General features: G+C 44.0%; 2 protein-coding genes across 6 annotated transcripts in view; one reads left to right on the forward strand and one right to left on the reverse strand.

The window, feature by feature from the left end:
- The window catches only part of emilin2a (elastin microfibril interfacer 2a), a 40,423-nt gene extending 37,626 nt beyond the window's left edge, over window positions 1-2,797 (forward strand). Inside the window, exon 9 of the mRNA XM_080777441.1 lies at window positions 1,239-2,797. Coding sequence (XP_080633567.1) covers window positions 1,239-1,582 — 344 coding nt within the window. The 3' untranslated portion in view covers window positions 1,583-2,797. The remainder of the gene's footprint in view (window positions 1-1,238) is intronic.
- A 2,080-nt stretch (window positions 2,798-4,877) lies between these two features.
- Window positions 4,878-12,691, reverse strand: part of lpin2 (lipin 2) — a 54,282-nt gene continuing 46,468 nt past the window's right edge. For 4 of the 5 annotated variants that reach the window (XM_080777445.1, XM_080777443.1, XM_080777442.1 and 1 more), the window contains exons 18-20: window positions 12,551-12,665; window positions 11,137-11,240; window positions 4,878-8,803 (exon numbers count right to left, since the gene is read on the reverse strand). In XM_080777445.1, coding sequence (XP_080633571.1) covers window positions 8,659-8,803; window positions 11,137-11,240; window positions 12,551-12,665 — 364 coding nt within the window. In that variant the 3' untranslated portion in view covers window positions 4,878-8,658. The remainder of the gene's footprint in view (window positions 8,804-11,136; window positions 11,241-12,550; window positions 12,666-12,691) is intronic. The other variant, XR_013964996.1, reaches the window with a different exon arrangement.

The raw sequence follows: 12,691 nt of genomic DNA on the forward strand, positions 1-12,691 counted from the left end.
GACATGATGCCGACACCGAAATGGGTGCCGGGTCAGAATGGGTTAAGGCAAACCGATGACGAACATAAAAGTCACACACAAGCAGCCTGACTACAGAGCGTGCCTTCACCACAGAGCCGTGTCCTCCTTTTTGGTTCACATACTGCACTCACAGAGACTTTCGTGCCGTCGAGCTAAAGATTGCCACAGTGTTATCTAGTAATTAATCATAATAATCGTTATTGTCCCGAAGGATATTGGTCTTCACAATCTGTTCAACAGTTCAACACCCACATCAAAAACAACACAGAGCACATAACACCAAGACAGTACAAAAAACAAGAAACAAAACATGAGGTCCCCACTGTGTACAGAACCAACCTATCGGCGGGGCAGTTTGTTTAATGCCGCGATGGCTGAGGGGACAAAACTCCTACTAAAACGGACCTTTTTCCATGGCAAGGTTCTGTATCTTTGTCCAGATGGCATGAGGTTAAAGAAACGATACAGAGGATGGTCAGTGTCATTTGATATCGAGAGTGCTAGTCGTGTGATGGCGTTATTGTTCATATCAGAAAGTGTGGGTGTAGGAAGTCCGATGATTTTGGAAGCAATACGGGTGATACTGAAAAGTTTGTTCCTGTTAGGCATGGACATTATGGTGTAGAAACATGCAGAACAGTACAACAGATCATTGACTACTTTCATCATCATGTACGTAGAAGAAATGTGAATGGAATATGGTAAAAATCATTGGATACAACCTATTGATACATTGAAGTGTTTCTCTCACACTTAACCTAAAACTTGCACCGTCATTGAATTAAGCAATATTACACGAGAGGGCGAAGCTTGCGGAACTCGACTTCGTCTCGTTCCTGACCGCATCACTGTCGTGGCGATAATCACGTTAAACCACACCCTCAAGTGTAATATTGCAATTCTACAACAGTTAAACCCTTAAAACTAAGAAAACCGCTGAAAAATAAATATATTTTTAACGACAGATGTAGTCACTACGACCACAAATGTCCCAAGAAAATAGCTAGCCTAGCCACCGAGTTTGCTATAGCGCTCTGGGAGAACAGAGCAGCTAAATTCTTTGTTTTGATTAGGTGGTGAACGGTGCTGGTTTAACCACCGGCTAGAAGCCGTTTCAACCAATCAGGTTGCTTCCTCGTAAACGACCCGTTGTAGAATGTAGGGTCAATCCTTCCCAGTCTTGCTCAAAACTGACGCCATTCCTCCTCTCACTGCAGGTATATTCACAGTACCAACGGACGGACGTTACCTGATCTCGGGTCTGCTGACCGCTAAGCACGGTGACCGCGTGGAGGCCGTGCTGTCCGTGTCAAACCGCAGCGTCCAGAGGCTGCGCAGCGCGGGGGGACCGGCGGCGGCCAGTCAGCCCGCGGGTCCGGCCGGGGGAGGGGGAGGCTGTGGCTGCGGAGGGTCCACGTCCTTCAGCCTGATCCTGTCCCTGAAGACGGGAGACCGCGTGAGCCTGGTCAGGACCGCAGGCCAGCTCGCCATCGCCGAGTCCAGAGAGATCCTCTCCACGTTTAGCGCCATCTTCCTCTACGCACCGCAGGCCAACAGATAGCGCTGCACCACCCACCCACGAACTAAAGACTGGGATGTTCCCACGCACACAGACTGGAGACGTGGGATAAGCCATGGATGGTATTGACTGATGTGGTCCAAGTGTCCATGTGTGTGTGTGACAGTTGTGCCGTCATTGCAGCTGTTTTACGACACACAGATGAGGACGGTGTGTTTTCTCTGATCATTGGATGAAACATTTATTTGCCGTTTAAAGATCACGTGGGCCATTTCCAGGAATTTGACCAAAAGGAGCAATATTTGCCTAGATCAAAAAGCAATAAGAGCGCCGTAGTCTGACGTCACTTTCAGTAGAGGGCGCCAATACACAGCTCTTTTTTTCATTTGCAGTGAAATCTCCATAGGGCGATTTTAGGTCGCTTCATATAAGAACTGTGTATGAAACAATAAACGGACCACCCCGGCCTTTCTGTCAGGGGGGAGTGGCTGTGCGTCACTCGTTAATGATGTCCATTCATATTTGATACCGCCAGTTTCTGGTGAAAATGGAATTAATGTTGCCGCATAAGCCTTGAAACTACATATGAAGGCAATGTCGCTGCTAATATACGTCACGCCCAGCCGTCGACACATTGCGTTCCTGAGATTCCTCGTTGACGTAAGCTCAGCTGGTGGTGACTCGACTCGTATTAACCACGAAACATTAAATATCAATCAAATTAAAATTAACGTAATTAACATTCAGTTTCTGTTGTGCGACGGGCAGATGCAGCCACCCCGCCTACCCGGAAATGTAGTCTCTGGGTTGTTTGACTCGTTTCTAACGCTTATTTTGTTACTCTTTGGGTATATTTGTACATCTCCACCTTCAGTCGATGCTTCATATCCATATGAGTGAAAAGGTGATCGGTTTATTTTTCCAACACAGTTCTTATATGAATGAGATCTAAAATCCCCTCCTATGGAGATTACAATGCAAATAAAAAGTAGACTAACCTGTGAACTGGCGCCCTCTACTGACGGTGACGTCAGGACTTCGGTGCTCTATTCTATACTCTTGTCACTGTATCTGTTTGAATTGTTAATAATCAATCTTCCATTTGTACTGTACCCATTGCACCATTATTGAATATGTGGTGTAAAAATAACGTTAAATTAATTTTTATACTATAATTATCAAAAACATCAGCATAATGTCAAGTATTATTAACAGAACATAATAATGCTAGGCAATAAAGGGTGACAAATCACAGTATCTGCTGTAACTGTAACCTTACTTCATATTCTCTTGAACTATACAGTGAATGACACTTAAATTATTTTATAACGGGGTTATGATAAAAAAGGATCCCTGGCAAATAAGCCTCATATGCCTCAATACGTTATAATTGCCCTCTATAACAAAAAATTTAAACATAAATATTTTCTTTTTATATTTTAGAAATCTTTTGTCCATGTGTGGTCCAGCCCTATGGGATGTATGGAATGCATGCATGTGCTAATAAAAACATATTTAAAATATTGTTATGTTATATTATAGGTTAAGTACGATTGTTTATTGCTGGACAGTAGATCTACAAATTACATCAACTTGCAACGGCCGTTGCGTAACCCCTTGAGTAAAATATGAACAGTTTCTAAAATATTTTTTTATGGTGTTTTTATGTATTTATTTATTATTTTGTTATAGAGGGCTATCATAATTTATTAAGGTATATAAGGCTTATTAGCAAAAGGATCCTTGAAATACTCCAAGGCAGACGAGGACACATTCTGAAGCTGCACAGAGTCCTGATCATTCTGAAGCTGTACAGAGCCCTGATCATTCTGAAGCTGTACAGAGCCGTGATCATTCTGAAGCTGTACAGAGTCCTGATCATTCTGAAGCTGTACAGAGTCGTGATCATTCTGAAGCTGTACAGAGTCGTGATCATTCTGAAGCTGTACAGAGTCATGATCATTCTGAAGCTGTACAGAGTCCTGATCATTCTGAAGCTGTACAGAGTCATGATCATTCTGAAGCTGTACAGAGTCCTGATCATTCTGAAGCTGTACAGAGTCGTGATCATTCTGAAGCTGTACAGAGCCATGATGATCATTCTGAAGCTGCACAGAGTCCTGATCATTCTGAAGCTGTACAGAGTCCTGATCATTCTGAAGCTGTACAGAGTCCTGATCATTCTGAAGCTGCACAGAGTCCTGATCATTCTGAAGCTGTACAGAGCCGTGATCATTCTGAAGCTGTACAGAGTCCTGATCATTCTGAAGCTGTACAGAGTCCTGATCATTCTGAAGCTGTACAGAGTCATGATCATTCTGAAGCTGTACAGAGTCATGATCATTCTGAAGCTGTACAGAGTCATGATCATTCTGAAGCTGTACAGAGTCATGATCATTCTGAAGCTGTACAGAGTCCTGATCATTCTGAAGCTGTACAGAGCCGTGATCATTCTGAAGCTGTACAGAGCCGTGATCATTCTGAAGCTGTACAGAGCCATGATGATCATTCTGAAGCTGCACAGAGTCATGATCATTCTGAAGCTGTACAGAGTCGTGATCATTCTGAAGCTGTACAGAGTCCTGATCATTCTGAAGCTGTATAGAGTCCTGATCATTCTGAAGCTGCACAGAGTCCTGATCATTCTGAAGCTGTACAGAGTTGTGATCATTCTGAAGCTGTACAGAGTCATGATCATTCTGAAGCTGTACAGAGTTGTGATCATTCTGAAGCTGTACAGAGTCATGATCATTCTGAAGCTGTACAGAGTCATGATCATTCTGAAGCTGTACAGAGTCATGATGATCATTCTGAAGCTGTACAGAGTCATGATCATTCTGAAGCTGTACAGAGTTGTGATCATTCTGAAGCTGTACAGAGCCATGATCATTCTGAAGCTGCACAGTCTCGTGATCAGTGGTCACTCAGTTTGGGTGTGGGCGAAAAAGAAGTTCCCTTTCTCTCCCCAGCTCAGTCCTTGGAGACTAGTGAACAGTGAACACGCCAACTGTACTGTAATTGCAAAACAAGCAACCAGGCTGTGTGTTTCCCAATACTGTGATCTCCATGTCAACTTCAAAAGGGCAAAAGTCTTATGAATACTCATGATCAGCTGAGATATTATACTTTCTTCGCTCTAAATAATGAACTCAGAACAGATTCTCAATGACTTGAGGGGGACTTGTTTGAACCGGACCGGAGTATCAAAACGGTTCTATAAACAAGCGATTGGGGCTTCTGGGCCCTGCAGGTCATGAACTTGTATCAGACTCGGATCTTATGACTCGGATCACAGTGGGAGAGAAACACTTTTACGAATAGGTCTGGAAGAATGAAATGCATTCAGTTAGAAACTTTATTAAACACAAAACATGACCAGAAGCTACACTTTGTTAGCTTAATTGGCCTATAGTATATATATTTTTTTCCTTATAATAATAATGGATTTTGTTCTGTAAACATATTTTAAACCACATTTCCATACAAATCAATACAGCATATGCACAAGGTAGTGGTCAGACGCGATCAAACGGCAAGCCTTACTTCTGAACGGAACAAAACAAGTACATCCTCACAAAAAGATTATACATCGCGTAAGAAATGAGTAATAAAAAAAAAAGAAAAGGCATTGACAGAATATAGGTGAAGCTCAGCATATGGTATTTTCCAAAAGCAGTTATCAGAACAAACAATATCTAATTACAGTATTATACCACATGTCCCAGAATCGTATTAGATGAAGTGTGAACTTTCCACACAAGATTGTATTACTTTCATAGAAAGAATGAAATCGCTGTTATTAATTATGCTATAAGAAAGAGAGAATTTACTTCACCAACTTCAAAGAGCACAAACAAAACAATATCAAAGCAAAAAAAAAGAAAAGGGGGGTTTTTCTTTTTTTCTTAACACAAACCAACAGCTTCGCTACAGAACGAATGCCCATATAGAAAATAATAACAACAATAATAATTAAATTATGCCAAATAATGATTTGTTATCGACTCGAGTGAGTAGTAGTAGTTGTCTTAAAACTGTTGTGCTTCCCATTTCTGATCAAATGGTCTCCTCTACGTCTCCTCATGGAGTCCTGGTGCGTACTGTGCTACAGGCAACGGCTCAGATCTAACAGGACGTCTTAACAGAACGTCTCATCCGCCTCAGACGTCTCTCCAATGACACACTGATAGACACGCATGGAATACTTCAAAGTGCTTCCTGCACACGCACAAGCCTTTCCTGTTTATTTAGACATCCCAAGTAACGCCCTCCATCTCTTCCTCCTCTAGCCCGGCCAATACACCACTGGTATTGTACCATACATATATTCATTCAGACACTCATACATATACCAATACCATTTGTCTTACACTCAACCTCAGGCCTGATGAATATTTAGCTGCACATGGGTGTCGCTCACACAACAAAACAAACAGCAGATCTACATGCTCACAGCGCGACACATTGCGAGTTCATTAGAATGCCATTTTTTCAGGTGTGCGACATGATGGCACACAACCAAAAATAAATCAAGCATTACCTTCCGAGCCCATTCACACACACACACGAGCCACGTTAACTGAAGAAATAAAATACAAATGGTGAACTGAACAATGGCACGGCAGTTGCAAACAGGCGAGGGTAAATAAAGGCCTACATTTCCCCTCTGTCTTTGCCAAGGGGCTGGTCTATGGACTCTATGGGGCTGGTCTATGGACTCTATGGGGCTGGTCTATGGACTCTATGGGGCTGGTCTATGGACTCTATGGGGCTGGTCTATGGACTCTATGGGCTGGTCTATGGACTGGTCTATGGACTCTATGGTCCTCTCGTCTTATCTTTTTTTTCTTATCTTTTTTTTTACACAAATGTATATTTCAGAATGACGTGTGTTAGGTCGACAACCATCCCAGGAGGGACTGGAACTACATTTCAGTGTGCTATAATCGCATGTAGTCCGAGGTCTACAGTCTCCAGAGAGAGAGACGTTTTAGTGTGTGTGGGGTCTTGTGTGTGCGGGTGTAGAGGTGTGGTGGTGGAGGTGAGGGAATTATTCTACATCACTGGGGTGTAGAGGTGTGTGGTGGTGGAGGCGAGTGAATTATTCTACATCACTGGGCCGAAGCAGCTGGGGAAAGAAACGTAGGACTTGAAGTGTATCTGACCTTCACACGCCCCCCCCATGAGCAACACGGTAAATGATCAGCACACACACACACACACACACACGTGCACACATCTTGCAGGGGTTCTAAGCATGACCTCACAGAGGGAACCCCTTCAGTTTAAACACTGAGCACTCCTTTTTTCCACACAATGACAAAGCCAAGGCTACAGTTTTCCTGGGTTCGCCAACTCCGAGGAATGTATTTTTTTGTCTATGAAACTTCCATTGCACCGAGAAGGCCTGCAAGTCACCATGAAACGGCATAAGGAATAAGTGATAATAAAACACCCACACGAGGTTCTTAGTAATGGGTCCAGATGTGCTATTCTGGGAACCTAAGTTACTGTTCGGTTTCACGTCAACCAGCAACCGACCACGCCAACACAACAACGGCATCAATACACTGCACCAGTCATCTAGTGCTCGTCAAACAATGGAAATCAATAACTTAAAACAATAACATCAATTATGATAAATAATTACTGCATTCTCAACAAAAAACAACCATCAAGTGTCTTTTTTTCCAAATGGTATAATAATCCTACATGAATGTAAAGGATATAGCACAAAATACTGTGAGGCCACTTTTCTTTTCGGAAACAAAATTAACTGTGTCTGAAACTTCTAAGTTTTGCCCATAACAGCTTTGGAATAATCAAATACCCCCAAACCTGTTCAGTTCAAGTGGCCATTTTAGGGCTAGATTGATGTGCACGTCAGCAGCTTACTGACTTGACTCCCAACACTGAGACAAAGAATGCCTGCCCAGATTTCTGGGCCAGTTAAGAGTAAAGGTAAAGACACTAGCTTTGTTGTCAATCTACAGGCAACGATGGTCGCTGAATCCCTAAAGCCAGTAGCCGCTTTATCCACGTTAACCCTGGCGTTCTTGTTTTGTGGAAAATGAAATAAAATTATATTCATATTATATACGCTTTCCTTCCAAACCAGCTGGCAAAGTAGTTACAGCCAGAACAAAATACACAACGAAACACAAAAAAACCTGCATTTGGCTAGAAGCTGATGTTAGTTTCCTGCCCACGTTCCAATAAGCAAATACAGTGTCCTTCACTTCCTCAGCAGTTAGCTTAGCATGACATTGTTCAGGGTGACGTGTCGGGGAAGCATGAGAACTCGTCTTAAAGCCCCGATTTATGCTTCTGTGACAAAACGCCTCACCTTCAACTGACAAAAGTGTCCTTTCAGTTGAAAACTAAAAAGAAACAAAAAAGCTTTTTTTTTTTCTTTGTTACCCAAACACGAATCAGGCTTAAAAGCCTAACTTATACTCACGGAAAAAAATAACACATTTCCAAATGAATAATTTAGAGAGTGGCCCCCAAGGGATGAGACATCTTCATGTTTCTCGGCCTGGGTTTTTTTTTCTTTCTTTTTTTAAAGTACTAGTAGTTGACAGTGCTGGCGTGGGTCTGGGACAGCTGTACTGTAGGAGAGCCCATGTGGGTCTGGGACAGCTGTACTGTAGGAGAGCCCATGTGGGTCTGGGACAGCTGTACTGTAGGAGAGCCCATGTGGGTCTGGGACAGCTGTACTGTAGGAGGAGAGCCCATGTGGGTCTGGGACAGCTGTACTGTAGGAGGAGGAGAGCCCATGTCTTTCCACCCTCTCTCTGGGATGTGGCTCCCCCCCCCCCCAGTATTCCAGTGGGTTTTCCTGGACACTCGTGTTCCCAACGAGTGACGACAGTTTTCCTTCCTTATTCGTGTCCCTGATCGTCACATCCCTGTCACTCCTCCAGCTGAAGTCTATAACAGCAGGGCTGCAAGTGTCACATTCCGTTTATAAAGTATGTGTACGTATAGGTTCTCTCATGTGCGTGTGCGTGTGCGTGTGTGTGTGTGTGTGTGTGCGTGCGTGCGTGCGTGCGTGCGTGTGTGTGTGTGTGTGTGTGTGTGCGTGCGTGCGTGTGTTGATGCGTGTCTGGGTTGTATCAGAGCATTTCGTCAGGGTTGAAGTCAGGTATGGGTTGTCTCCAGTAACAGAATGAACTATACTCTGGCATGATGAAGGCCTCGTTCTGTTCTTTACTTAGCAGCGGGAAAACGTGCTCCACAAGCTCACTCAGCCTGCCGTAGCTATGACAGAGAGACACAGAGAGAGAGAGAGAGAGAGAGAGAGAGAGAGAGAGAGAGAGAGATGCAATCAGAACCTCAATAATCCACTACAGAGACACAGCCTGCGGTCTTCTACGTCTACGATGCCGCATTGTGAACTTTTTACCAGCCTTACTGAAGCCATTTAATCTACCTGCACTCATTCTATACACTCATTAAATTGCGCGCACACACACACACATTTGTACATTTATTCACACCGTTTAGAGAATCTTTAAGAGTGCAAGAATGACACACTGACTGCATGCACTGTTGCATTGTGTGACACGTGACAATAAACAGGGTTATCTGCAGGAATCAGCCCTTTAACCCATTCTGACCCGAGATCAGATTCATACGAGGTTTCCACTGGACACACACTGGTCTGATGAACCCATTCTGACCCGAGATCAGATTCTAAAAAATGTCAGACCTACAAGCTCGTAGCGCGCCACTCGGTGGCGCGCTATGAGCTTGTAGATCTGCTATTTTTCAAAAGCTAAAGCATAACATGATGCTAACACCAAAATGGGTTCCCGTTCAGAATGGGTTAAAGACTATCAGTCATGACGTGGGTGGCTGCACAGATACCGCTGGTATAATTATGTAAATCAGTATCTCTCTCTCTCTCTCTCTATATATATATATATATATATATATATATATTTTATATTTTTAACTGCTGGTGAATGCATAACAATGTATATTCATTTAAAGGTCTACTGAAGATAGATGGATCAACACACATTATTTGAGACAAGCATATGAGATGAGATGTGATAAAATATGCATATATATAATAAATGTCTTTCCTGTCTTTATAATTTGGCTGCCTTCTCCGAATTATCTCCATACGCATCCCTCGAGTCCTGAGTCCTGTTCTGCTGGAATCATTTATGGTTTCATCGAGTTTGTGACGATCATTACTACCGACTGCCAAGCGCTCTTTTTGTTCATGATAAAGCGATGCCAAGCGAGATCATGATGACGACGACGAGTAAGTTTCATATATCGACAAATGTCACTGTTTTTCCACCATCTGTTTGGCCAACACATGAGGGAACGCTTGTTTCTCCTCCCCGACTAACACGACTCAGGTGGCGGTCACAATACCTCGCCACTTGTGGGCGTTGAATACTCCCATCTATGGGAGCACAATCTGTCCTTGGCCAAGAAGGCCACAATGACGGACTGATAGTCCATAGACTTCTGTGTAACAGCTCTGTGAGAGGTGCATGATATTTCTGGAATAATGAGGTGGGTAAATGTGGCTTAGCCTCCATTACCTGTCTAGACATTGCCTGGTCTTGTCAACGCCATACCCACCTCTCCAGTATGTTGTCATTGAACAGAAACCAATTAGTGATGGTGGAAAACTGCACAAACTTACTCATAATGGAAGAGTGGTGAACTGTGAAGTGGTGAGAAATCTTCTGTCTAGGAAAGAATTTTGTATTTCCGACTTTCTAATATATTTAAGGCCTTACGGTGGTTGCACACTGGACTCGTTTTTCGGGAAAACCGATGGAGAAACGCAGCTAGAAATCAGAAAAAACGCGTTCAGTGTGCAGGGACCTTTAGAGTTGGCACGATTTCACACGTTTTAATCCACATGAACCCTTGCTTGGGTCCCTATTTTGGGGAGAACACTGGAGTTAAATAGCAGACGTACAGCCTCACCACGAGATGCACTGTGAGCTGTAGAATAGATCGTGGGCTATTCCTTTCGGCAGAAGATACAGGGAGCGAACGCATAAGAGCCTTGAGGGACTGCAGTCAAGTGGCCTAAAGGGCTTCAGTGGTTGAGGCTCATTTATTATTGATAACCCAATGAAACCCTGATAAAGGACTCCATCATACTGTACTTTACACTAACGTTTTCAACGATCCCTGGGCTAGTAGTACACGTAGAAGCAGTCTCTCTCTCCCAAGAAACACAAGTCAAGGCTAAGCCAAGGCAATGTCTCAGTTCCATGTGTGGATAGATGACGATGTTTATGAACTGTGATGAACGGAGTTGTTTATTTATGTTGGCTTAATTCCATCACTAAAACGGTTACGAATAACCAAAGAGTCCGACCGTCACTAGTCCGCCACCGTACCCAAACACTAACCGAACCCTAAACCACACGCGGACGCCGCGGGTGGTTTGTAACCGGCCGGGCGCGGGTGATTTCTAACGCATGTCAGACTTTCGGTATACGCTGGCCAACCCCCTACTCAATAATCAACGGATCCTATAAGCGGAAACCGAGCGGACACGACAGACGACGTGTGCATGGATGGATGGATGGATGGAGTCGGTGGACACTTACGAGGACTTGTTGCCCTTGGTCTGCTCCTGGATCAGCTCTCCCTTGGGGTTGACCGTGAAGATCCGGCACTCGGGAACTCCCACCTCCTTATAGGCAAAGACATCCTGGATGGACAGACAGGCAGACACAAGGGGTTAATTTGTTTTTTTTTAAAAGGATCACATCACATTATTAGTCAGAGCTACGTATGCAGTGGTACAGACTAACATTGACCACAGGTTTCCTGTTTGTGCTCCGCCTGATGTGAGTAATGGTGAAATGACTAGACTATACGTCTTAGATGGTGAGTGTGAGTGTGTGTGTGTGTGTGTGTGTGTGTGTGTGTGTGTGTGTGTGTGTGTGTGTTGGGGGTTACAGGCTCCCTCCTGTGTTCCAACAGGGTGTCGGTGTTTGTGCAGCTGAAGATGAGACAGCGTACCCAGCCTGAGCTCCCTACAACGCATGAGGCCACACGGGGCCTCGGTCCATCAATGACCTCAGCCTAAAGGGTCCAGCCTCTGCCTGAAGCATCGTTTCATACTGTACAATATTATGATTATTTGGTAAATCAGACGCATGTCATGCTTGTTGAACTAGTACACCCAGGGAGCAGCGTTTACAGAGATGTTTAGATCACTCTCAGACATGTCTAAAAGTGTTCATTGAGAGCCACTTTGTGAATGATGTGAATTAAGGTTTTTTATTTATTTTATTGATTCAGATCAGAACGTTCTCGCTAATATGTACCGTACAGCAGCATTTTCCATCGCTATAGGCAACGCTCGGCGTATTTGACCTTAGACCTTTTGACGATCTTTGGCTGTATTGTAATCTCTCGGAATTGAGATTCAGATTGAGGTGACGGAACAGAACACAGGACGGTGTTTGTTTCAGTTATTTCAACTTGTATCGGCAACAGATCATATGGAGCTTCAGGCAGGTTTTCAATAACCATACCAGCAATTCCAGTCACCTTCAACAGTGATTACTACAAGCATATTTTGTTAGAGCTATACCAGCTACTAATTAATAAAAACAAACGGAAGAGAGAGAGGTACGCAGTGGACAGACACGTGGGGCCAAGGCGTCATGCCTCTGTACAGGTTTCTATTCTACAGACACGTGGGGCCAAGGCGTCATGCCTCCGTACAGGTATCATTGACTCACATTGGTTCTGTTCTACAGACACATGGGGCCAAGGCGTCATGCCTCCCTACAGGTATCATTGACTCACATTGGTTCTGTTCTACAGACACATGGGGCCAAGGCGTCATGCCTCCCTACAGGTATCATTGACTCACATTGGTTCTGTTCTATAGACACATGGGGCCAAGGCGTCATGCCTCCCTACAGGTATCATTGACTCACATTGGTTCTGTTCTACAGACACGTGGGGCCAAGGCGTCATGCCTCCGTACAGGTATCATTGACTCACATTGGTTCTGTTCCCGAAGGCAGCGTGGAACGGCTGCTTGTTGTGCTGGAACAGGTTCTTGATGTCCGTAAGGCATTCGATCTTAAAGAGTTCGGGTTTCTTCTCAATGACCTCCCTGCGAGAAGCAAGCAGACAGTTCAA

The sequence above is a fragment of the Protomyctophum bolini genome (assembly GCF_963924005.1).
Source record: "Protomyctophum bolini genome assembly, chromosome: 12".
Lineage (NCBI taxonomy): Eukaryota > Metazoa > Chordata > Actinopteri > Myctophiformes > Myctophidae > Protomyctophum > Protomyctophum bolini.